The sequence below is a fragment of the Danio rerio genome, chromosome 3 (assembly GCF_052040795.2).
Source record: "Danio rerio strain M-AB ecotype USA chromosome 3, GRCz13ab, whole genome shotgun sequence".
Classification (NCBI taxonomy): Eukaryota; Metazoa; Chordata; class Actinopteri; order Cypriniformes; family Danionidae; genus Danio; species Danio rerio.
In genome coordinates, this window is record NC_141023.1 from 30,519,659 (window position 1) to 30,547,500 (window position 27,842).

Consider the following 27,842-nt stretch of genomic DNA (forward strand, 5'->3'; position numbering starts at 1 on the left):
GGTGTATTGACGCTATGACATGTTACCTGATAGATTCAAAAGACCGAAGAGTCATTAGACAGAGACAAGAATAATTAAATATCACGTTTAACAACTATAGTGAGACGCGATCCAGCCGTAAATCCTTGTTAAATAGTCCAACATTAGGGACATCGTCTATCGACCCTGCTTCAAATTTGGAACAAGACTTGGTTAGACAAAGCAACTTTAAATAGCTTTAAAATAAGTTTTAAAAGTAATAAAGAAAAATAAATGAGTGCATCATTTCCATATTCATCATCTACATTTGTATAACAAGCTTTTTACATCAATTAAGCAATACTCTGCTTTCGAAACCTATTTGAATTACAATTAAATAAATGTTTGGACTGTATTTTTTCCTAATAATTTTCAAACTTATTAACAATTAATAGGTCAAATGTTTTAGGACAATGCAGACAACATCAACACAGAGCTCATTTATTGAGAATCATCCGACCTCTCCACCTCCCACCGATATTTGGCCATTTCCATGATTAAATATCTCATATGTACAGAAAAAAAAAAAGAGATGGCACTCCAACACACATCAGACAATCCAGATTTCTATTAACAAATTATACAGTGCCATATACAAAAAGAAAAATATATAGCGAACATAAACAGCTCTTCACCTTTGAAATATTCTTATTCACATAACATATCTTACAAAAATCACATACTCTATATATCTGGATGTAGATGCATGTACCCTTTTTTGGCCAAAAAACAAAAATAATTACTAAAAATACCTACAGTTGGTCATTCTACTCATTACACATACACGTCTTGGGGAGAACAAAAATAAAAGTGATCACGAAAATATCAGAATTTAGAACGTTTTAAACATCGTTCAACATAATTCTCCTAACTCAAATAGTTTTCAATTTCATCCAATCCAAAGTAATCCAGTGAAATCCCATTCCGTTTCTGTGTGCATTAAAGCAGTGTTTCCCAACCCTGTTCCTAAAGGCACACCAACAGTACACATTTTTAACATCTTCTTAATCAAACACATCTGTATCAACTCATCAGAAAATTAGAAGAGACTCCAAAACCTGAAATGAGTGGGTCCGATTAGGGAGATATCCAAAATATGTACTGTTGGTGTGCCTCCAGGAACATGGTTGGGAAACATTTCATTAAAGTACGTATTGAATACACCTACAACTGATGACATTCATCAGACTAGATCCACTATTATCATTTGCTCTCTAGCTGAGGGCTGTTTTGACGAGGTTTAAAATGTCCTGCTTCAGCCCTTCTGCACAGTCTGCCTCTTGAGCCAAACGCAGGAAGCATTCAGTGGACAGAGAGGGTTGAAGAGGTGGAAGGCAGACCCCCTGGGGCTGGAGCAGGACTGACAGACAGGCCTGGCCCAGCCGCAGGTAAGAGTAGTGCTGAGAGAACCAGTACACCTGAGGCAGGAGAAACCTCAAACAAACCCCTTCATTGTCCCGGTCTGAACATGATGATGATGATGATGTAGAAGAAGGAAGGACTAGTTTAGAGCATTTAGATTGTTGTTTGGAACACTTTGACGGTTCAGTTTTACTCATTTGCTGCAATCCTTCAGGACCCTTGCTGACAGTACCCGCTTCATCCATTTCACTGGTCATAGTAGTGGTTTTATTCAAAGAGGAAAATGTGGTCAGGCGTCTTACGAATGAGTAAAGAAGGCCAACACACAGATCTTCAGCTGCCTGCTGTAAACCAGGCACTAAAAACCTACACGCACCAATCATCACTTGGGCCAATGAGGATTTCATAAATTCCCTTTCCGCTGATTGATCCTGTGGTCCTGCAAACCCTGTGGAGACTAGAGAGGACAAAACAAGACAATGTGTATCTTGCTTTGACTTCTCGTCATCTTCATTTCCATCAGTCCAACGACAGCCATGTAGGTAGTGGAGAACTGGTAAGAGCATCCCCTTTTTGACATCTTTGATTTGGATGGGTTCAGCTTTATCTTTCTGAGCCTCACCAAATCCTCCCATCAAGAGTGCTCTGAAATACTCAGACCCAACACCGCTGTCTCCCTCTTCCCCGGTTAAAGCCTCGTGATTGGCTTTGAGAAGGGTCCCATCATCTAGTAGGAAAGTTAGATTATGGGTTGCCTTCTGATAGGGACATGGTTGGTTTTGCTGCAGTTGGGATTTGTTGTGCAAAATTTGAGTCGCCTCCGTGGTGGTCCTGCAATCTGTGCTGCAGTTCTTTCTGTCTTCCTTGAAAGCTGACAGCAGACTGGAGAGGCAGCCAATCAGAAGAGACGCGTAAAGCGACTTACATCTCAAAGAGGACACTTGTTCCTGTGGAGGCAACCAGCCGGCAAGAAACGTCCTGCATTTGTCAGATTGTCCATCTTCATTATCATCAACATCTTCACTGTGATAATCAATCAGTTCGAGAGCTGCTGCCAGCCCACCGCTATCCAGAAGCAGCTTCTTCAAAAGAACTCGGTTGCTGGAGGAGGAAGGAAATGAAAAGGCAGTCAAAACAAGTACATGAGGGTCAAGGATGTGACACTTTAATTACAACTAGGAGTTGATTTTTTTAATTTTTTTTGCGCGGTCATTACTGATGCTCAAACCTTAGACAGCAGAATGATAAATGAGATATTTATAGCTAGTATTATTATCATTACCTGCTATAAATGTAAAAGCTGTTTCAATGCTCCATGTTTGTGTAGGGAAAAGTGAAAAAGGCAGCTAAAGCTACAGAAGTGCAAACTCCACAAACCCATGATTTCCCTAAAATGTTGTTTTGTGTGTGTGTGTGAAACATGACTCACAAAATTGTGATGATTGATAGTGTCATATCTCACCTGTTTTGTATCAGATTCACTTTTTGGACTTGCCTGAACTTGACTCAAAGTGATCCAGTTTATGGAGTGAATAAAATAGATAATTTGGTCTTATTTTCAAAATAATGCATTAGGATTGATCTGTTTTTTTTTTTTATCTTGGTATAATTACAGCAAGCTCATATACTCATTATGGCCAAAGACTTTAACTAAACCACAGTCAACAGAGGCAGCATGTTTTATATTTATGTTTAGAAAGCTGCTCCACAGATTCCACTCTTGAAGTGTTGCCATGTTTGTCACCGGGGGGTTATTATAAACAGAGTTAATTAAGCATCTTTGGGCTTAAGCTTCCTTTTTTTAAAACATCTGGCAACACTGAGTCAAGAGGTTCCTTTAATGAGTCAATAAGTAATTTCTTGCACCATGCATATAGAGGATAGAAATGCATGTTTGAATATGTCACTAACAACTAGCTGTTAAAAAAAAAAAGGATTAAAGACTAAACTGATAACCGAATTGATCTGTAATGACAAGAAAGGGTTGCCACATCTTAAAACTTGATGTTTATGAATTGAGATCTACCTAATTTAGTCAAAAATACCCATTATGAATAATTTGAAAAGTACCATCACGTGTATGAGTAATCGAATAAAGAAATAATGTGATCGTTTTAAATTCTATGATTACACCACATAACTTTTGCATTAACAGCAATTTCACAGGCACAGCATTCACATTCTGATATTTATTCGTATTTATACTCCAATAAACTCATGTGATTATCTTTATATTCCAATTATTATATGAATCGAAGAATGTTCAACTGTTTTATTTTCAGATTTCTTGTGTTCTGATGTTTTTTCCGATTGTTTTTTCTATTACTTGTTCTGTATATAACAAAGGACAGTCATAGAGCGTATTACAACAACTGAGAACTAAATATAAATTAACCCCACAACATACTTTTTTTTTTTTTAAGATATTTATAAATTAGAAGTTTTGTGCAGAAATATGTTGTCCCTGGATTTTCTTGTTATCCTACCCCAATAGAAAAGGTGCTCCTCGATAATAGATCGAAATTACTAATAAAGCACTGTTATATATATATATATATATATATATATATATATATATATATATATATATATATATATATATATATATATATATATATATATATATCAAAGACGATTGGGTACAGGTTTGTAGGAGATTAAGTCTTATATTTAATACAAGATGCAACTTCGATTCTCTAAATTTTTTGTTAGGTCTTCCTAATAATAATTTGAAGAGTGCAAAAAACAGGAAGTTGTTTAACTTTCTTACCTATGCTGCCCGTAAGTGCAGCATAGGTAAGAAAATGGATATCTGATAAACCTCCAACAGTATCAGAATGGCATAAGGTAATAATTGATCTTATGTCATTGGAATATTTTACCCACTGGTCAAGGGGAAAAAGTGATGCTTTTTATCAGATCTGGACTCTCCTTGAATATATAGGTCCCAGGATTTTAGGTGCATTTTTGCAAAACCTTAGATCACCATAAACCTTGGTTTATTTATGTATGCTTTTATTATTTTTATTATTTTCATTATGTTCTGTGATGTTGAGAAACTTGTTGGTTGTAAACTATGGTCATTGTTCTGTTATTTTTTTGTTTTGTTAAAATAAAGGGGAAAAAAAAGCGTTTCGCTACAAGTTGTACTTTGCATGATGTCTGTATATGACAAAAAAAAATTGAATTAAAAAGTCCTGCAGATAAAACTACTTGAATATGAAATAAAATTTAAATGAACAACATGACAAAAAGGAGCGATTTGTAAAAGACTCAACTTTTTTTCTCTTTTCACTATGGTTCCATCTAAAAAATGCGAATTAACTTTGTGCAAAACTTTAATATCGCATAAAAGACGTGTGAATAAAGCAGTGCTTCCACCCAGTGAGTCAAAGAGAACAAAATAGTCAATTCCTGACGAACTGGCGCCAAATATCAAGAGTAAAAACTGAATTTACTGAGGTAGGAAAAGCTGCTTGATTCTTTTTCTTTATTTAATAAATGACTTCAGAAGGTGATACGGACACGAAATGAACGTGTTGTGCCATTTGAAAACATGAGACGCGGAGGACAGACACTCTTGATGGCCTTTTAGAATGACCAAATGAACATTCCAGATGTTTTACAATGTGCTCAGCCTGCTGATTTGTCCATTCACACACATTTTTATCATCACATGATCTCTTATAACAAAATCAAATGACTTTAATGCGCATGCTGGAATTTGTTAAGTGTTTCGATCATAGGTTATGTGAATCTTTTCTTATTGAAAAAAAGTTGATCCTACTGAGTTATGTGCATATGTTTTTTTTTTGCACATCTTCAAAATTTAACCGTATCTTGGCATTCCCATCAAGTTTTTTATGCCCATAAAATGCGCATAAAAATAGGTTAATGGAAACGTAGCTACTGATGCATAAATGCTACGTTAAAAAAGTATTCCAATATAAAGGTTCAAAAACTAATCATACCTGTTAACCAGTGGCAGGGAAAGCACACAGTACAGTTTGTCAGATTCAGATCCTGACAGCATGATGTGTGTAAGAACTCCAGTGCCAAAACCAGACTCACTCTGAACCCTCAGATTACTAAGCAGACCCAAACCTGAGGAGCCAGAGAAAAATGTTAGCTTTAAATGAACAACAAACATATTTATTATGGCTGTAACAATACACTCAAGTCCCGATGCGATACTAATCTCATGATATGATATAATGATACTGTATACGATAAAAAAATGTTTACTGCTATTATTATTATTATTATCATCATCATATCCTAACATTCATTCATTCATTCATTTCCTTTTCGGCTTAATCCCTTTATTATTCCGCGGTCGCCACAGCAGAATGAACCGCCAACTTATCCAGCACGTTTTACGCAGCGGATGCCCTTCCAGCTGCAACCCATCTCTGGGAAACATCCACACACATTCATTCACACTCATACACTACGGACAATTTAGCCTACGCAATTCACCTGTACCACATGTCTTTACACTGTTGGGGAACCCGGAGCACCCGGAGGAAACCCACGCGAACGCAGGAAGAAAATGCAAACTCCACACAGAAAGGCCAACTGACCCAGCCGAGGCTCGAACCAGTGACCTTCTAGCTGTGAAGGGACAGCACTACCTACTGCGCCACTGCGTCGCCTATATATCCCAACATATGGGAAACAAACAATAATAGTATAATATGCAAAACAGAATTGTGCCGTTTTGGCTAATTTTAAATTAGTAGTTTGATTGTACAGCAAATGCCCTGTTTTTAGCATGGACTTGAATAGACTTTAAATTTGTCCTGGTCCTCAATGCTACATCCGAATAAAACTATTCTGAAGAATATTTATGCTAGATATGCTTGCATTTCATCTCTGACATTGACACATATTTAATTAGCAATTTTCAATACTATGATGTATTGTTACATCCCTATGGGGTATATGCCGAAGCATGCTAATAGGACTTTTAATTTGCCAGTAACCTGGGTTAGGCGCTTCCGGCGAATTGAATGCCAATGCAAAATCCAGTGCGTTTAATGTCTGTTTTCTTTCAAAATCAGCGATCTCCACTAGCTGAGTGATATCCGATTTAAAGTGGGTCTCGGATTGTACAAAAAGCACTGCATTAAATTACATTTCCCCCGCCATATCTTTATAATATGAGCATTTATTTTACCCCAGTATATTCAATGGAGCTTTTGCGTTAGCCTGCCAATTTTGACGGGCGCGTGCGAGTAAACAGCTTTTTGTCTCGTTTTACGCTTGAGCAACCAAATAAATGCTAAAGTTTATTTAACTGAATGTATTTTAATGACATTACAACATCGATGCTGTATAAGGAACCGTATAAAATGGAAAAAAGTTCACAATAACAGGTCACCGGAAGTGTATCAGCATGGGAACAGCTCTAGCTCGGCATATACCCTATTATTTATATCCCAATGAATACTAAAGTCACAAACCTAGCTGCGTGATTTTCCCTTTGACTTTTTCAGACTGTCTGTCTGTTCCTCCAGCCTCGTCTCCTCTCACACACAGTTTCTGTCGGATCAGAGCCACGGCTCCAGTTCTGACCAGAGCCTGCAAGCAGTTTGGGTTACAGCTGAGCCTCCCGAGCATCCGAAAGCACCGGCCACTGGGGTCATGGTGCTGGGTGAGGTAGTACAAGAGCCCGGAGAAAACGCTGGTGTTGATGAGCGCTGTGCTGGGGTCTGGGGCATGAGAGAAGCGGGACAGCAGCAGGAGAATGGGGGATTCTGGGGCCCAGACTTCAGGGTGATACGGGTGATTATAGATTGGGGGTTTTGACATCATGGGTGGGGTTTCTATGGAGACCACAGTAGACCAGGAGGATGATGATGAAAATGAAGAGAATGATGTATAGGAGGATGAAGATGAGGATGAAGCTGCACGGAGCCTCTTTCTGGGGGGAGAGGATATTTGGGGGGGAGATGAGGGGGTGGTGGAGGGTTTGGTCACTGATGACGGTTGCTCATTTTGAGGGGTGGAGGTGCAGGAGGGCTGTGTGGAGGAAGGCGACCCTGGTATGTTTCGAGGAGATACTGGAGCGGATGAGGAGGCAGGACGGGTGAGTTTGGAGCGAGATGAGGGAGAGAAGTGTGGTGGGCGTAAAGTTGGGGTGAGGGAGAGGTCAGGGCAGTGTGTGAGCAGTGGTGATGATGAGACGGAGGACTGAGGGCTGCCACCAAACACATCAGGTCCGCTCGGGCATTCAGTCAGCTCACCCTCAGACGAGATCAGACCCTCCGACACCAGCCAAGACCTGGAGGCACGAAAACACACACATGAAAATGAGCAACAAACAAACAAAGCAAGCAAACATGTCACTGAAGATGGCCAAGTGTGAAGATGTATATTAGGGTGCTTTCACACCTGTAGCCTGATTATTATTTTCCAAAACATGGATTAAAAATGTTATAATGTTGCACTTTGTTCTTGGTGCAGTTTGCTTTTACACGGCAAAGTTTCTAAACGGACCAAAATAGCTAAAGTCACGTGTGAGTAAACTCTCATCAAACTGAGTTTTGGGGTCCCGTTCAGCTATCATGCGTCCACATTTTAATTTATGGTTTTTATTTGTTTTTTTTATAAGGAAAAAAGCTGCTCTTTAATTTTGAACGGTGACACCCACAGACATCATCACCAAATACAAATCAGAGAGGTGAGACTTTCTCAAACAGAGCCATTGGCTAGATGTATATTCATATATATATATATATATATATATATATATATATATATATATATATATATATATATATATATATATATATATTAATATTATAAAGAGAAATAACAGTTCAACAAAGACTGCAGTTCGAATATCCATAACGAATAACATCCCACCCTACTAATAATTCTCTCTTCATATGGCCGTATATATGCCTATTACATAACCATAATACACTGTGATATAGCCTGGTTCGTTAGATTGTTTTGCATTCTCACTACACTCGATCCGCTCCAGAGTTCCTTTCAATCAAGCCGAGACCACTTCATTTAGGCGATCTCGGACCGATTGTTTAGACACAGATCCAAATGCAATTGCTGGATTCACATATGCCAAAAGAACCACGCTAACTGGCGAAACGTGCCAGGTTCTGTAACAAAAGTCTAGGTATGAAAGCACCCTAAGACAAGTTTCCAATTGCAAAATGACAAATGTTTTCGTTTTTACCTTTTAATGAGGACGGTTAAATAATTTGAAACTAAAAAGTAAACTTGAAAAGTTATCAAGTAAACAACTGGCACTCCCATTTAGGGGAGTTTATGTTTTTTTCTTTTTTTTTTAAAATCATTTTTATTATTTGTTTTTATTTGTATTTTACCTGTTTCTTTTATTCTTGTTAATGTAAAGCACTTTGAATTGCCGCTGTGTATGAAATGTGCTATACAAATAAACTTGCCTTGCCTTGCCTAAATAGTAAATTATGAACAAAATAATACATAAAAATGTCTGAATATCTGGTTTAATTTTAACTAATAAATTATTTTAATTGTACATTATTTAACTGACACATTTGTTTCATTTATTTTGTATTAATAATTTATTTATTATTATTTGTTATTACTGGACAAAATCAAGTTATACAAAATTCTTTTTAAATTAATAAATAAAAGAAGAACTGTTTAAACTTCGATTAATACACTGAAATAAAAATATTAAAAGAACACTGCAAATGATACAGTTCTGTAGTTAGGGTGCAATATATTAACAATCCGACTAATAATGTTTTCAGAAAAAAAGGTCTTGAATCTAAAAAGTATTGTTAGGTGCGTTAATGTTTAGATCTAGTAGTAGAACATATTTCTTACATTTAAATTAAAATACTTTAAAAGAGAGATAGCTATTACTGAAAAAAAATCTCAAATCTTAAACTATCTATATGGAATTACTGAAAAGTGCTGTTAGACTAAAATTCATCAAAATGTCAAATCTGATCAAAAAATAAATAAAAAAAATTCAAAAAAATCATCATAATTCATTTATTCTATGATGGGCTGACCTGAGGCTGAGGAAGCTGGAGGATCCTGCCGTCTGGTCTTTACTCACATCCTCCCTCTTGTTTCCTTCAAGTGCGGAGAAGTCAAAAGAATTAAAGCAGGAGCTCATGAGTTCAGAGCATGGAGAACTAGAAGCCAGGCTGGCATCCATCTTCCCAGTGTTTGGTTCTTCTCCTTGAGCAAGTTCCACTAAACGCTTGATGAGCAGCGGCACCAGCCCGAGCTCCTGCAGCTGCTCGAGAGCCGATTCATCATAAACGAAGTCCACACAAGCTAGAAATGCAAAGCGCGTGAGCGGATGGTTTTGATGAGCCGACAGAAAACTGATGAGCACCTCTAATCCTCCGCTCTCTTTTACTTTAGCCCTGTTCACAGCTTCCCTGCAGCACAAACACAAGGCCTTAAAAAACACACTCGACCTCAGAGGGTCCTTCTTCACCTCCTCTGCAAACTTCTGAATGACTCCCAACGAACCCACAAGAGGCCTCAGGCTGCCTTGAGAGCACATATTAGCCAAAGTCTTCAACGCCAGCTCTTCCAAAGGCCGACCGTCTTCTCCCGAAGCCAGAACCCCGAGCTGAGTCAAAGCCCCAGAGCGGGACATCTCTCTGGCACACTCCGCACTGCAGCCTCTGGTGAGCTCATGAAGGGCGCGCAGAGACGCCCGTTGTAGACCTGCGGGGTATTCTGGAGAAATGAACTGAGCAAGTGCAGGAAGAGCTCCTTGGGAAAGCAGCAGGAGGCGGTTGGCAGGGGTGTCGGAGAGGTAGACAAGAGCCCGGGCGGCAGATTGGACACACTCTACTTTGGGTGCGCAGAGTTCAGAGGCTGGAGTCACTGAAGAGGGAGAGGATGGAGGAGGAGGAGGAGAGACAGAGAGGCAGAGCAGGAGAAGAGGAACACCACCTGCAGGATAGAGAGACAAATATGATGAGTCTGTGACTCAAAGTGTAATCTATATCATGGAAAAAGACATATTTAAAAAAAAAAATTATTCAGTTTTAATATAATTTATAATCAGGGTTTACTTCCAAATATTACTTACTTAAATATTCACTTACTTAAAGGCTGAAATGTACATCGATTGAATGCAAAACAGGCTGCTGTGGTACTTATTTATACAATTATATAAAAAAATGAATGCTAAAATAATACTAATTTTTATATGGTTTTAGCTTGAACATAATTTTGCATGATTTTAATTGCCACTATGAGAAGAATGGAGAATTCATTACTTAGTGTTTGTGTGGCTGCAAATTGCTCCCTTATTCAATAGTAGTTTAACAAACATAACTACTTTGATGTTCTACACTTTGTAATACCTAGTATTTAAACTGGTTACTTTGAAGCCTAAGCTCTTTTATATTTTTTAATTTATACTATACTGGCACGTTAGCCTTGAGGTCTGGCGACTGTCAGATGATGATTGTGAAATACAATGGAGCTGAAATGGCCTAACCATAATGTCTGTCAAAAAAGATAAGAGTTGAGCATAAAAAATAAGAGCTGCGTCCCAAATGGCACACTATACACTTATGCACTATGTACTTATGCACTTACACAATCAACAGCATAGTATATGTTTGTAGTGTCAACCCAAATGCACTGTTTTTTTTTACTAAACATAAACTCAAATAATTTCCCTGATGACGTATGCCAAATTAGTGAAATGAATAACCAAAATAGCTGCCATGAGTATAAGCGCATTCACCATCTAGAGACGGTATATTCACTCTCTAAGGAGAATTTTGCTTCTACAATACAAAATAAGTAATTCAACAACAGTGCTTGATAGCTCCGCCCCTTCCGCTACATGAGCAAAGCTGCGGCTGTTGAGTGTGAAGTCTCCAACATTCCAAATTTAATTTAAAGGTTGAATAAGTGCATCATCCAGGTATTTAAAAGTACAATTTTTAGAGTTTTCAGTGTAAACACAATACTTACACTACTAGTGCATAAGTATGCAATTCAGAACGCACCTAGAGTATAAGAAAAATTACATTTTGATAATTGTAAACTACAATTAAAAGTGACAAACAAAACCCCCTGATATTCAGTGACTAGGCAAAATATCCTTGACTTTTAATTTCTGAAATAGAACTTTTAAAAATGTCATGATATTTCAGAAATTCCATGACCAGTGGGAAGCCTGTATAATATTTAACCAGGTTATAAGATGGTTTTGGATGGTTTTATAGAGTTAATTTTAAAACTGTGAAAAAACAACATGTTAAAATGGTAAGTAAATGTTTTGAGTTTATTAGCAACATTTTAATTACACAAAATAACTAAATACAACTTCCTGCCAATTAATTATAATTCATTTTACACTCTGAATTTTCTCTAAATAGAAGACTTCTTATCCACATTTTGCTTCTCAAATACATGAATCTGGATTTAAAAACTTACACTACTTATTTGTACTTTAAGCCAAGACAAAAACAATTAAGGAAGGAAATATCTTTTGCAACAGATAATGCCACAAGTTTCTGAATTTAGGATTTTGTGCTCTAATTTAAGACTTTATGGCATTTATTTGTAGGGGGTTAATTTAGACTTATAAGAGCCGCAGAATCCCTGCATAAATTCAGGCACTGACCTGCAGAGTGGACCTCAGAAGAGCCCTCTGGGTCCATGGCGAGATTCCCCAGAGCTCGTGCTGCTCGATTCTGTACAGTCTCCACAGAGACATTTCTTTTGAGGACATCCACTACAAAGACAAGATCACAGCATGAGCAGGCTACAAACAATAAAAAGCCATTTTGGATAGAATTAGCTATATCTAATGTTAACAATGACAGTGATGTGCAGAAATAAAGTAACTTCAAGTTGCACAACATGTGAGAGGCAGTGAACACTGGCAACACAGTGGTAATGAGTCCAGAAAAATTATTATAAAGAGAAAAGCTTAAGTTCTAGTGCAATTTATAAACTCTCTTAGAGCTAAGTATTCAAAATAGTGCAGTGACATAGACGACAAAGAATAACCCGTATTATATTATATTCCCCTATGAATGTTTTAGTGAACATGTCTTAAAATAATACTTCATTATTCGTGTGACAACCATGTTTAATGACTTTGACCCTTACCCTGGTGAACCTTTTGTGCAAAGTACAAGATCCACAGATTTTAAATATTAACCACAGATTTTAATCAATTTATTGATCAGGAAACCTTAATTTTAAGTTGGCCAGAAACAAAACATACAATCCCCCTTTCTTCCCCATTGACATGTATATCCAAATGACCATTTGAACAAAAAACTTAACTGAAGAAAACTACATTTTTAAGGGATAGTTCACCCATACATTTAAATGACTTCACTATTTACTTTGTGGTTAAAATCTTGAGTTTCTTAAATATGTTCAATTCAATTTATCTTTATTTCTATAGCACTTTTACTATGTAGATTGTGTCAAAGCAGCTTTACAGAGAAGTTCTAGTAAATTGAAACTGTGTCAGTCCAGTTTTCAGAGTTGAAATAAATAAATAAATAAATAAATAAATAAATAAACATGTGCTTCTTACTTCTGTTGAACACAAAAAAGAAGAGACTTTGAAGAATGCATGGACTTCCATAGCAATTTCTCTTACCATGAAAACAATCCAGAATTTTTGTAGGTTTCATCAAGTCAAATTTAAGACTTTTTTAAAAACCCTTTTAAGAATATTATGAATGAAATTTTAGACTTATACAGGGCTAAACACTAATGATTATTTCTAATGGCTGAGTTGGGCCATGGATTTTTTTTCTTGCTAGTTGTTACAAAAAACAAAAAAAAAAATGTAAAAAAATTTAAAATAAATAAATAAATAAATAATAATAATTATATATATATATATATATATATATATATATATATATATATATATATATATATATATATATATATATATATATGTTTAATTAGGCTGGCTTGTGTAGCAAGCCAGACTACTGTTATCCTATTAAACTTATTAGGCTGGCTTGTGTAGCAAGCCAGACTACTGTTATCCTATTAAACTTATTATTAGGCTGGCTTGTGTAGCAAGCCAGACTACTGTTATCCTATTAAACTTATTATTAGGCTGGCTTGTGTAGCAAGCCAGACTACTGTTATCCTATTAAACTTATTATTATTATTATTAGGCTGGCTTGTGTAGCAAGCCAGACTACTGTTATCCTATTAAACTTATTATTAGGCTGGCTTGTGTAGCAAGCCAGACTACTGTTATCCTATTAAACTTATTATTATTTTTATTATTCTTCTTCTGAGACTAAAAATTAAACTCTATCTCGTCCTAGGCCTTTCAAGCTATGACCATCAAACTCGGGTCAGACCTCCGAACTATTCTGACTTGAGTTGCTATATCCTTTCCGACTGATCCGACTTTCGGTTTTCCGAAAAACGTCCCGGGACCGTCGGAAAAATCCCATAGACGTAACATTGGATCAAACTTTGTGACCTCATAACTCCGCATCAGAATGTCACACAGACTTCTAACTGGGCTCATTTAACTCAGACTATCAAACTGCCAATGACTGACCACCTTTAAACTTTCTGGCCACGCCCTAGCAACCACTTTTGGACCCTAGAAACCGTCCCATAGACTTCCATTGCAAAATACTCTCATTGACTTTACATGGGATCAAACTTTGTGAGCTCATAACTCTGCATCAGACTGTCCTACAGACTAATGGCTGAGCTCATTTAACTCAGTCTAGCCAGCAGCCAATCACCGATGGCCTTTTAACTTTCTAGCCACACCCTAACAACCAGATACTGCACCCTAGCAACTGTCCCATAGACTGCCATTAAAGAGGTTCAGACTGATATTGTCATGCTGCAGTGTGATAGAGACATGGGGTTGTTTTTAACTGTTCATACTGGCAAGAAGCTTTGATACATCATCAGTCTAAGCTGTCAATCAACTCCATAGCAACAAAACAGACTAACCTAGCAACGATATAGCACCAGCTATATCTCAGCATCAGAACATCGTAGAGAAGCGGGGGTTGGCTTGTTTGACTCATGCTCGCAGACCATCTATCTATCTATCTATCTATCTATCTATCTATCTATCTATCTATCTATCTATCTATCTATCTATCTATCTATCTATCTATCCATCCATCCATCCATCCATCCATCCATCCATCCATCTATCTATCTACCTACCTGTATCTATCTATCTATCTATCTATCTATCTATCTATCTATCTATCTATCTATCTATCTATCTATCTATCTATCTATCTATCTATCTATCTATCTATCTATCCATCATGCTAACAGCATGCTAATTCATGCTAGAATCATGCTAGTTACATGCTAGAATCATGCTAGTTACATGCTAATTCATGCTAGAATCATGCTAGTCACATGCTAATTCATGCTAGAATCATGCTAGTCACATGCTAATTCATGCTAGAATCATGCTAACAACATGCTAATTCCTGCTAGAATCATGCTAATTCATGCTAAAATCATGCTAGTAACATGCTGATGCTAGTAACATGCTAATTCATGCTAACAACATGTTAAATCATGCTAGAATCGTGCTAGTAACATGCTAATTCATGCTAGAATCGTGCTAACAACATGCTAATTCATGCTAGAATCATGCTAGTAACATGCTAATTCATGCTAGAATCATGCTAGCAACATGCTAATTCATGCTAGAATCATGCTAACAACATGCTAATTCATGCTAGAATCATGCTAGTAACATGCTAATTCATGCTAGAATCATGCTAGTAACATGCTAATTCATGCTAGAATCGTGCTAGTAACATCCTAATTTATGCTAGAATCATGCTAGTCACATGCTAATGCATGCTAGAATCATGCTAACAACATGCTAATTTATGCTAGAATCATGCTAGTTACATGCTAATTCATGCTAGAATCATGCTAGTAACATGCTAATTCATGCTAGAATCATGCTAACAACATGCTAATTCATGCTAGAATCATGTTAACAACATGCTAATTCATGCTAGAATCATGCTAGTAACATGCTTATTTATGCTAGATTCATGCTAGTAACATGCTAATTCATGCTAGCATCGTGCTGACAACATGCTAATTCATGCTAGAATCATGCTAGTAACATGCTAATTCATGCTAGTATCATGCTAGTAACATGCTAATTCATGCTGGAATCGTGCAAACAACATGCTAATTCATACTAGAATCGTGCTAACAACATGCTAATTCATGCTAGAATCGTGCTAGTAACATGCTAATTCATGCTAGAATTGTGCTAGTAACATGCTAATTCATGCTAGAATTATGCTAGCAACATGCTAATTCATGCTAGAATCATGCTAACAACATGCTAATTCATGCTAAGATCATGCGAACAACATGCTAATTCACGCTAGAATCATGCTAACAACATGCTAATTCACGTTAAAATCATGCTAATACCATGCTAATATATCTATCTATCTATCTATCTATCTATCTATCTATCTATCTATCTATCTATCTATCTTTTCATACTTTTAAAAACTGTTTAAACTAAATAAACTATTACCGTCAGGCTTTCACAAGCCAGCCTCAAAGTTTGTTCTCAAACTTTAAGAATCTAGTTATTTTTATTATTAATATTATTATTCTTCTTCTGAGACTAAAAATTAAACTCTATCTCCACCTAGACCTTTCAAGCTATGACCATCAAACTCGGGTCAGACCTCCGAACTATTCTGACTCGAGTTGCTATATCCTTTCCGACTGATCCGACTTTCGGTTTCCCGAAAAACGTCCCGGGACCGTCGGAAAAATCCCATAGACGTAACATTGGGTCAAACTTTGTGACCTCATAACTCCGCATCAGAATGTCACACAGACTTCTAACTGGGCTCATTTAACTCAGACTATCAAACTGCCAATGACTGATCACCTTTAAACTTTCTGGCCACGCCCTAGCAACCACTTTTGGACCCTAGAAACCGTCCCATAGACTTCCATTGCAAAAGACTCTCATTGACTTAACATGGGATCAAACTTTGTGAGCTCATAACTCTGCATCAGACTGTCCTACAGACTAATGATTGATCTCATTTAACTCAGTCTAGCCAGCAGCCAATCACTGATGGCCTTTTAACTGTCTAGCCACACCCTAACAACCAGATACTGCACCCTAGCAACTGTCCCATAGACTGCCATTAAAGAGGTTCAGACTGATATTGTCATGCTGCAGTGTGATAGAGACATGGGGGTTGTTTTTAACTGTTCATACTGGCAAGAAGCTTTGATACATCATCAGTCTAAGCTGTCAATCAACTCCATAGCAACAAAACAGACTAACCTAGCAACGATATGGCACCAGCTATATCTCAGCATCAGAACATCGTAGAGAGGCACGGTTGGCTTGTTTGACTCATGCTCTTACACCATCTATCTATCTATCTGTCTATCTATCTATCTATCTATCTATCTATCTATCTATCTATCTATCTATCTACCTATCTACCTATCTATCTATCTATCTACCTCTTTCTATCTATCTATCTATCTATCTATCTATCTATCTATCTATCTATCTATCTATCTATCTATCTATCTATCTATCTATCATGCTAACAATATGCTAATTCATGCTAGAAACATGCTAGTTACATGCTAATTCATGCTAGAATCATGCTAATCACATGCTAATTCATGCTAGAATCATGCTAGTCACATGCTAATTTATACTAGAATCATGCTAACAACATGCTAATTCATGCTAGAATCATGCTATTCACATGCTAATTCATGCTAGAATCATGCTAGTAACATGCTAATTCATGCTAGAATAATGCTAGTAACATGCTAATTTATGCTAGAATCATGCTAGTAACATGCTAATTCATGCTAAAATCATGCTAGTAACATGCTAATTCATGCTAGAATCATGCTAACAACATGCTAATTCATGCTAGAATCATGCTAACAACATGCTAATTCATGCTAGAATCATGCTAGTAGCATGCTAATTTATGCTAGAATCATGCTAACAACATGCTAATTTATGCTAGAATCATGCTAATTCATGCTAGAATCATGCTTACAACATGCTAATTCATGCTAGAATCATGCTAGTAACATGCTAATTCATGCTAAAATCATGCTAGTAACATGCTAATTCATGCTAGAATCATGCTAACAACATGCTAATTCATGCTAGAATCATGCTAGTAACATGCTAATTCATGCTAGAATCATGCTAACAACATGCTAATTCATGCTAGAATCATGCTAGTAACATGCTAATTCATGCTAGAATAATGCTAGTAACATGCTAATTTATGCTAGAATCATGCTAGTAACATGCTAATTCATGTTAAAATCATGCTAGTAACATGCTAATTCATGCTAGAATCATGCCAACAACTTGCTAATTCATGCTAGAATCATGCTAACAACATGCTAATTCATGCTAGAATCATGCTAGTAGCATGCTAATTCATGCTAGAATCATGCTAACAACATGCTAATTTATGCTAGAATCATGCTAGTAACATGCTAATTCATGCTAAAATCATGCTAGTAACATGCTAATTCATGCTAGAATCATGCTAACAACATGCTAATTCATGCTAGAATCATGCTAGTAACACGCTAATTAATGCTAGAATCGTGCTAACAACATGCTAATTCATGCTAGAATCATGCTAACAACATGCTAATTCATGCTAGAATCATGCTAATTCATGCTAAAATCATGCTAGTAACATGCTAATTCACGCTAAAATCATGCTAGTAACATGCTAATTCATGCTAAAATCATGTTAAAAACATGCTAATTCATGTTAGAATCATGCTAATAACATGCTAATCTATCTATCTATCTATCTATCTATCTATCTATCTATCTATCTATCTATCTATCTATCTTTTCATAGTTTTAAAAACTGTTTAAACTAAATAAACTATTACCGTCAGGCTTTCACAAGCCAGCCTCAAAGTTTGTTCTCAAACTTTAAGAATCTAGTTAGGCTGGCTTGTGTAGCAAGCCAGACTACTGTTATCCTATTAAACTTAATATTATTATTATTCTTCTTCTGAGACTAAAAATTAAACTCTATCTCGTCCTAGGCCTTTCAAGCTATGACCATCAAACTCAGGTCAGACCTCCGAACTATTCTGACTCGAGTTGCTATATCTTTTCCGACTGATCCGACTTTCGGTTTTCCGAAAAACGTCCCGGGACCGTCGAAAAAATCCCATAGACGTAACATTGGATCAAACTTTGTGACCTCATAACTCCGCATCAGAATGTCACACAGACTTCTAACTGGGCTCATTTAACTCAGACTATCAAACTGCCAATGACTGATCACCTTTAAACTTTCTGGCCACGCCCTAGCAACCACTTTTGGACCCTAGAAACCGTCCCATAGACTTCCATTGCAAAAGACTCTCATTGACTTTACATTGGATCAAACTTTGTGAGCTCATAACTCTGCATTAAACTGTCCTACAGACTAATGGCTGAGCTCATTTAACTCAGTCTAGCCAGCAGCCAATCACTGATGGCCTTAAAACTTTCTAGCCACACCCTAACAACCAGATACTGCGCCCTAGCAACTGTCCCATAGACTGCCATTAAAGAGGTTCAGACTGATATTGTCATGCTGCAGTGTGATAGAGACATGGGGGTTGTTTTTAACTGTTCATACTGGCAAGAAGCTTTGATACATCATCAGTCTAAGCTGTCAATCAACTCCATAGCAACAAAACAGACTAACCTAGCAACGATATAACACCAGCTATATCTCAGCATCAGAACATCGTAGAGAGGCGGGGGTTGGCTTGTTTGAATCAGGCTCGCACACCATCTATCTATCTATCTATCTATCTATCTATCTATCTATCTATCTATCTATCTATCTATCTATCTATCTATCTATCTACCTCTATCTATCTATCTATCTATCTATCTATCTATCTATCTATCTATATCTATCTATCTATCTATCTATCTATCTATCTATCTATCTATCTATCTATCTATCTATCTATATATCTATCTATAAACTGTTTTTATCTATCTATCTATCTATCTATCTATCTATCTATCTATCTATCTATCTATCTATCTATCTATCTATCTATAAACTGTTTTTATCTATCTATCTATCTATCTATCTATCTATCTATCTATCTATCTATCTATCTATCTATCTATCTATCTATCTATCATGCTAACAACATGCTAATTCATGCTAGAATCATGCTAGTTACATGCTAATTCATGCTAGAATCATGCTAGTCACATGCTAATTCATGCTAGAATCATGCTAACAACATGCTAATTCATGCTAGTAACATGCTATTTCATGCTAGTAACATGCTAACTCATGCTAGAATCATGCTAGTCACATGCTAATTCATGCTAGAATCATGCTAACAACATGCTAATTCATGCTAGAATCATGCTAGTAACAAGCTAATTCATGCTAGAATCATGCTAGTAACATGCTAATTCATGCTAGAATCATGCTAGAATCATGCTAGGCACATGCTAAGTCATGCTAGAATCATGCTAGGCACATGCTTATACATGCTAGAATCATGCTAGTCACATGCTAATTCATGCTAGAATCATGCTAACAACATGCTAATTCATGCTAGTAACATGCTAACTCATGCTAGAATCATGCTAGTCACATGCTTATTCATGCTAGAATCATGCTAACAACATGCTAATTCATGCTAGAATCATGCTAGTTACATGCTAATTCATGCTAGAATCATGCTAACAACATGCTAATTCATGCTAGAATCATGCTAGTCACATGCTAATTCATGCTAGAATCATGCTAACAACATGCTAATTCATGCTACAATCATGCTAGTCGCATGCTAATTCATGCTAGAATCATGCTAACAACATGCTAATTCATGCTAGAATCATGCTAGTAACATGCTAATTCATGTTAGAATCATGCTAACAACATGCTAATTCATGCTAGAATCATGCTAGTAACATGCTAATTCATACTAGAAGCATGCTAACAACATGCTAATTCATGCTAGAATCATGCTACTAACATGCTAATTCATGTTAGAATCATGCTAGTAACATGCTAATTCATTCTACAATCATGCTAACAACAAGCTAATTCATGCTAGAATCATGCTAACAACATGCTAAATCGTGCTAAATTATGCTAAAATCATGCTAGTAACATGCTAATTCATGTTAAAATCATGCTAGGTACATGCTAATTCATGCTAAAATCATGCTAGTAACATGCTAATTCATGTTAAAATCATGCTAGTAACATGCTAATTCATGCTAAAATCATGCTAGTAACATGCTAATTCATGCTAGAATCATGCTAACAACATGCTATTTCACGTTAAAATCATGCTAATAACATGTTAATCTATCTATCTATCTATCTATCTATCTATCTATCTATCTATCTATCTATCTATCTATCTATCTATCTATCTATCTATCTATCTATCTTTTCATACTTTTTAAAACTGTTTTTAAACCAAATAAACTATTACCGTCAGGCTTTCACAAGCCAGCCTCAAAGTTTGTTCTCAAACTTTAAGAATCTAGTTATTATTTATATTATTATTCTTCTTCTGAGACTAAAAATTAAACTCTATCTCCACCTAGACCTTTCAAGCTATGACCATCAAACTTGGGTCAGACCTCCGAACTATTCTGACTCGAGTTGCTATATCCTTTCCGACTGATCCGACTTTCGGTTTCCCGAAAAACGTCCCGGGACCGTCGGAAAAATCCCATAGACGTAACATTGGATCAAACTTTGTGACCTCATAACTCCGCATCAGAATGTCACACAGACTTCTAACTGGGCTCATTTAACTCAGACTATCAAACTGCCAATGACTGATCACCTTTAAACTTTCTGGCCACGCCCTAGCAACCACTTTTGGACCCTAGAAACCGTCCCATAGACTTCCATTGCAAAAGACTCTCATTGACTTTACATGGGATCAAACTTTGTGAGCTCATAACTCTGCATCAGACTGTCCTACAGACTAATGATTGAGCTCATTTAACTCAGTCTAGCCAGCAGCCAATCACTGATGGCCTTTTAACCTTACAGCCACACCCTAACAACCAGATACTGCAACCTAGCAACTGTCCCATAGACTGCCATTAAAGAGGTTCAGACTGATATTGTCATGCTGCAGTGTGATAGAGACATGGGGGTTGTTTTTAACTGTTCATACTGGCAAGAAGCTTTGATACATCATCAGTCTAAGCTGTCAATCAACTCCATAGCAACAAAACAGACTAACCTAGCAACGATATAACAGCAGCTATATCTCAGCATCAGAACATGGTAGAGAGGCGGGGGTTGGCTTGTTTGACTCATGCTCGCACTCTATCTATCTATCTATCTATCTATCTATCTATCTATCTATCTATCTATCTATCTATCTATCTCTAACTATCTATCTATCTATCTATCTATCTATCTATCTATCTCTAACTATCTATCTATCTATCTATCTATCTATCTATCTATCTATCTATCTATCTATCTATCTATCTATCTCTAACTATCTATCTATCTATCTATCTATCTATCTATCTATCTATCTATCTATCTATCTATCTATCTATCTATCTATCTATCTATCTGTGTATCTACCTATCTACCTCTATCTATCTATCTATCTATCTATCTATCTATCTATCTATCTATCTATCTATCTATCTATCTATCTATCTATCTATCTCTAACTATCTATCTATCTATCTATCTATCTATCTATCTATCTATCTATCTATCTATCTATCTATCTATCTATCTATCTATCTACCTCTATCCATCCATCATGCTAACAACATGCTAATTCATGCTAGAATCATGCTAGTTACATGCTAATTCATGCTAGAATCATGCTAGTCACATGCTAATTCATGCTAGAATCATGCCAGTCACATGCTAATTCATACTAGAATCATGCTAACAACATGCTAATTCATGCTAGAATCATGCTAGTCACATGCTAATTCATGCTAGAATCATGCTAACAACATGCTAATTCATGCTAGAATCATGCTAGTAACATGGTAATTCATGTTAGAATCATGCTAACAACATGCTAATTTGTGCTAGAATCATGCTAGTAGCATGCTAATTCATCTTAGAATCATGCTAACAACATGCTAATTCATGCTAGAATCATGCTAGTAACATGCTAATTCATGCTAGAATCATGCTAACAACATGCTAATTCATGCTAAAATCATGCTAGTCACATGCTAATTCATGCTAGAATCATGCTAGTCAAATGCTAATTCATGCTAGAATCGTGCTAACAACATGTTAATTCATGCTAGAATCATGCTAGTAACATGCTAATTCATGCTAGAATCATGCTAGTAACATACTAATTCATGCTAGAATCATGCTAACAACATGATAATTCATGCTAGAATCATGCTAGTAACATGCTAATTCATGCTAGAATCGTGCTAGTAACATGCTAATTCATGCTAGAATCATGCTAGTAACATGCTAATTCATGCTAGAATCATGCTAATAACGTGCTAATTCATGCTAGAATCATGCTAATAACATGCTAATTCATGTTAGAATCATGCTAACAACATGCTAATTCATGCTAGAATCATGCTAGTAACATGCTAATTCATGCTAGAAGCATGCTAACAACATGCTAATTTATGCTAGAATCATGCTAGTAGCATGCTAATTCATGCTAGAATCTTGCTAGTAACATGCTAAATCATGCTAGAATCATGCTAACAACATGCTAATTCATGCTAGAATCATGCTAACAACATGCTAATTCATGCTAGAATTGTGCTAATTCATGCTAAAATCATGCTAGTAACATGCTAATTCATGCTAGAATCATGCTAGTAACATGCTAATTCATGCTAGAATCGTGCTAACAACATGCTAATTCATGTTAAAATCATGCTAACAACATGCTAATTCATGCTAAAATCATGCTAGTAACATGCTAATTCATGCTAGAATCATGCTAACAACATGCTATTTCACGTTAAAATCATGGTAATAACATGCTAATCTATCTATCTATCTATCTATCTATCTATCTATCTATCTATCTATCTATCTATCTATCTATCTATCTATCTATCTTTTCATACTTTTTAAAACTGTTTAAACTAAATAAACTATTACCGTCAGGCTTTCACAAGCCAGCCTCAAAGTTTGTTCTCAAACTTTAAGAATCTAGTTATTATTATTCTATATTATTCTTCTTCTGAGACTAAAAATTAAACTCTATCTCGTCCTAGGCCTTTCAAGCTATGACCATCAAACTCGGGTCAGACCTCCGAACTATTCTGACTCGAGTTGCTATATCCTTTCCGACTGATCCGACTTTCGGTTTTCCGAAAAACGTCCCGGGACCGTCGGAAAAATCCCATAGACGTAACATTGGATCAAACTTTGTGACCTCATAACTCCGCATCAGAATGTCACACAGACTTCTAACTGGGCTCATTTAACTCAGACTATCAAACTGCCAATGACTGACCACCTTTAAACTTTCTGGCCACGCCCTAGCAACCACTTTTGGACCCTAGAAACCGTCCCATAGACTTCCATTGCAAAATACTCTCATTGACTTTGCATGGGATCAAACTTTGTGAGCTCATAACTCTGCATCAGACTGTCCTACAGACTAATGATTGAGCTCATTTAACTCAGTCTAGCCAGCAGCCAATCACTGATGTCCTTTTAACTTTCTAGCCACACCCTAACAACCAGACACTGCACCCTAGCAACTGTCCCATAGACTGCCATTAAAGAGGTTCAGACTGATATTGTCATGCTGCAGTGTGATAGAGACATGGGGGTTGTTTTTAACTGTTCATACTGGCAAGAAGCTTTGATACATCATCAGTCTAAGCTGTCAATCAACTCCATAGCAACAAAACAGACTAACCTAGCAACGATATAACAGCAGCTATATCTCAGCATCAGAACATCGTAGAGAGGCGGGGGTTGGCTTGTTTGACTCATGCTCGCACACCATCTATCTATCTATCTATCTATCTATCTATCTATCTATCTATCTATCTATCTATCTATCTACTGTTTTAATCTATCTATCTATCTATCTATCTATCTATCTATTATCTATCTATCTATCTATCTATCTATCTATCTATCTATCTATCTATCTATCTATCTATCTATCTATCTATAAACTGCTTCTATCTATCTATCTATCTATCTATCTATCTATCTATCTATCTATCTATCTATCTATCTATCTATCTATCTATCTATCTATCTATCCATCATGCTAACAACATGCTAATTCATGCTAGAATCATGCTAGTTACATGCTAATTCATGCTAGAATCATGCTAGTCACATGCTAATTCATGCTAGAATCATGCTAGTCACATGCTAATTCATGCTAGAAACATGCTAATTCATGCTAGAATCATGCTAGTTACATGCTAAATCATGTTAGAATCATGCTAACAACACGCTAATTCGTGCTAGAATCATGCTAGTAGCATGCTAATTCATGTTACAATCATGCTAACAACATGCTAATTCATGCTAGAATTATGCTAGGAACATGCTAATTCATGCTAGAATCATGCTAACAACATGCTAATTTAAGCTAGAATCATGCTAGTCACATGCTAATTCATGCTAGAATCATGCTAGTCAAATGCTAATTCATTCTAGAATCATGCTAACAACATGCTAATTCATGCTAGAATCATGCTAGTAACATGCTAATTCATGCTAGAATCATGCTAGTAACATACTAATTCATGCTAGAATCATGCTAACAACATGCTAATTCATGCTAGAATCATGCTAGTAACATGCTAATTCTTGCTAGAATCATGCTAACAACATGCTAATTCATGCTAGAATCATGCTAGTAACATGCTAATTCATGCTAGAATCATGCTAACGGCATGCTTATTTATGCTAGAATCATGCTAACAACATGCTAATTCATGCTAGAATCATGCTAACAACATGCTAATTCATGCTAGAATCATGCTAGTCACATGCTAATTCATGCTAGAATCATGCTAGTCAAATGCTAATTCATGCTAGAATAGTGCTAACAACATGCTAATTCATGCTAGATTCATGCTAGTAACATGCTAATTCATGCTAGAATCATGCTAGTAACATACTAATTCATGCTAGAATCATGCTAACAACATGACAGTTCATGCTAGAATCATGCTAGTAACATGCTAATTCATGCTAGAATCATGCTAACAACATGCTAATTCATGCTAGAATCGTGCTAATTCATGCTAAAATCATGCTAGTAACATGCTAATTCATGTTAAAATCATGCTAGGTACATGCTAATTCATGCTAGAATCATGCTAGTAACATGTTAATTCATGCTAGAATCGTGCTAGTAACATGCTAATTCATACTAGAATCATGCTAGTAACATGCTAATTCATGCTAGAATCATGCTAACAACATGCTAATTCATGCTAGAATCATGCTAACAACATGCTAATTCATGCTAGAATCATGCTAACATTATGCTAATTCATGCTAGAATCATGCTAACAACATCTATCTATCTATCTATCTATCTATCTATCTATCTATCTATCTATCTATCTATCTATCTATCTATCTATCTATCTATCTATCTATCTATCTTTTCATACTTTTTAAAACTGTTTAAATAAACTATTACCGTCAGGCTTTCACAAGCCAGCCTCAAAGTTTGTTCTCAAACTTTAAGAATCTAGTTAGGCTGGCTTGTGTAGCAAGCCAGACTACTGTTATCCTATTAAACTTATTATTAGGCTGGCTTGTGTAGCAAGCCAGACTACTGTTATCCTATTAAACTTAATATTATTAGGCTGGCTTGTGTAGCAAGCCAGACTACTGTTATCCTATTAAACTTAATATTATTATTATTCTTCTTCTGAGACTAAAAATTAAACTCTATCTCGTCCTAGGCCTTTCAAGCTATGAACATCAAACTCGGGTCAGACCTCCGAACTATTCTGACTCGAGTTGCTATATCTTTTCCGACTAATCCGACTTTCGGTTTTCCGAAAAACGTCCCGGGACCGTCGAAAAAATCCCATAGACGTAACATTGGATCAAACTTTGTGACCTCATAACTCCGCATCAGAATGTCACACAGACTTCTAACTGGGCTCATTTAACTCAGACTATCAAACTGCCAGTGACTGATCACCTTTAAACTTTCTGGCCACGCCCTAGCAACCACTTTTGGACCCTAGAAACCGTCCCATAGACTTCCATTGCAAAATACTCTCATTGACTTTACATGGGATCAAACTTTGTGAACCCATAACTCTGCATCAGACTGTCCTACAGACTAATGATTGAGCTCATTTAACTCAGTCTAGCCAGCAGCCAATCACTGATGGCCTTTTAACTTTCTAGCCACACCCTAACAACCAGATACTGCACCCTAGCAACTGTCCCATAGTCTGCCATTAAAGAGGTTTAGACTGATATTGTCATGCTGCAGTGTGATAGAGACATGGGGGTTGTTTTTAACTGTTCATACTGGCAAGAAGCTTTGATACATCATCAGTCTAAGCTGTCAATCAACTCCATAGCAACAAAACAGACTAACCTAGCAACGATATAACAGCAGCTATATCTCAGCATCAGAACATCGTAGAGAGGCGGGGGTTGGCTTGTTTGAATCAGGCTCGCACACCATCTATCTATCTATCTATCTATCTATCTATCTATCTATCTATCTATCTATCTATCTATCTCTAACTATCTATCTATCTATCTATCTATCTATCTATCTATCTATCTATCTATATCTATCTATCTATCTATCTATCTATCTATCTATCTATCTATCTATCTATCTACCTCTATCTATCTATCTATCTATCTATCTATCTATCTATCTATCTATCTATCTATCTACCTCTATCTATCTATCTATCTATCTATCTATCTATCTATCTATCTATCTATCTATCTATCTATCTACCTCTATCTATCTATCTATCTATTTATCTATTTATCTATCTCTAACTATCTATCTATCTATCTATCTATCTATCTATCTATCTATCTATCTATCTATCTATCTATCTATCTATCTATCTATCTATCTATCTATCTATCTACCTCTATCTATCTATCCATCATGCTAACAACATGCTAATTCATGCTAGAATCATGCTAGTTACATGCTAATTCATGCTAGAATCATGCTAGTCACATGCTAATTCATGCTAGAATCATGCCAGTCACATGCTAATTCATACTAGAATCATGCTAACAACATGCTAATTCATGCTAGAATCATGCTAGTCACATGCTAATTCATGCTAGAATCATGCTAACAACATGCTAATTCATGTTAGAATCATGCTAGTAGCATGCTAATTCATGTTAGAATCATGCTAACAACATGCTAATTCATGCTAGAATCATGCTAGTAACATG

The 27,842-nt window shown here is 36.3% G+C and overlaps 1 protein-coding gene and 1 long non-coding RNA gene across 2 annotated transcripts in view; one reads left to right on the forward strand and one right to left on the reverse strand.

The window, feature by feature from the left end:
• LOC147845656 (uncharacterized) overlaps positions 1–27,842 on the forward strand; it is a 191,443-nt gene that overhangs the window by 88,298 nt on the left and 75,303 nt on the right. The window lies entirely within an intron of this gene.
• Positions 444–27,842, reverse strand: part of armc5 (armadillo repeat containing 5) — a 49,676-nt gene continuing 22,277 nt past the window's right edge. The window contains exons 3-7 of the mRNA XM_087244608.1: positions 12,008–12,118; positions 9,411–10,314; positions 6,846–7,666; positions 5,352–5,484; positions 444–2,481 (exon numbers count right to left, since the gene is read on the reverse strand). Coding sequence (XP_087100734.1) covers positions 1,233–2,481; positions 5,352–5,484; positions 6,846–7,666; positions 9,411–10,314; positions 12,008–12,118 — 3,218 coding nt within the window. The 3' untranslated portion in view covers positions 444–1,232. The remainder of the gene's footprint in view (positions 2,482–5,351; positions 5,485–6,845; positions 7,667–9,410; positions 10,315–12,007; positions 12,119–27,842) is intronic.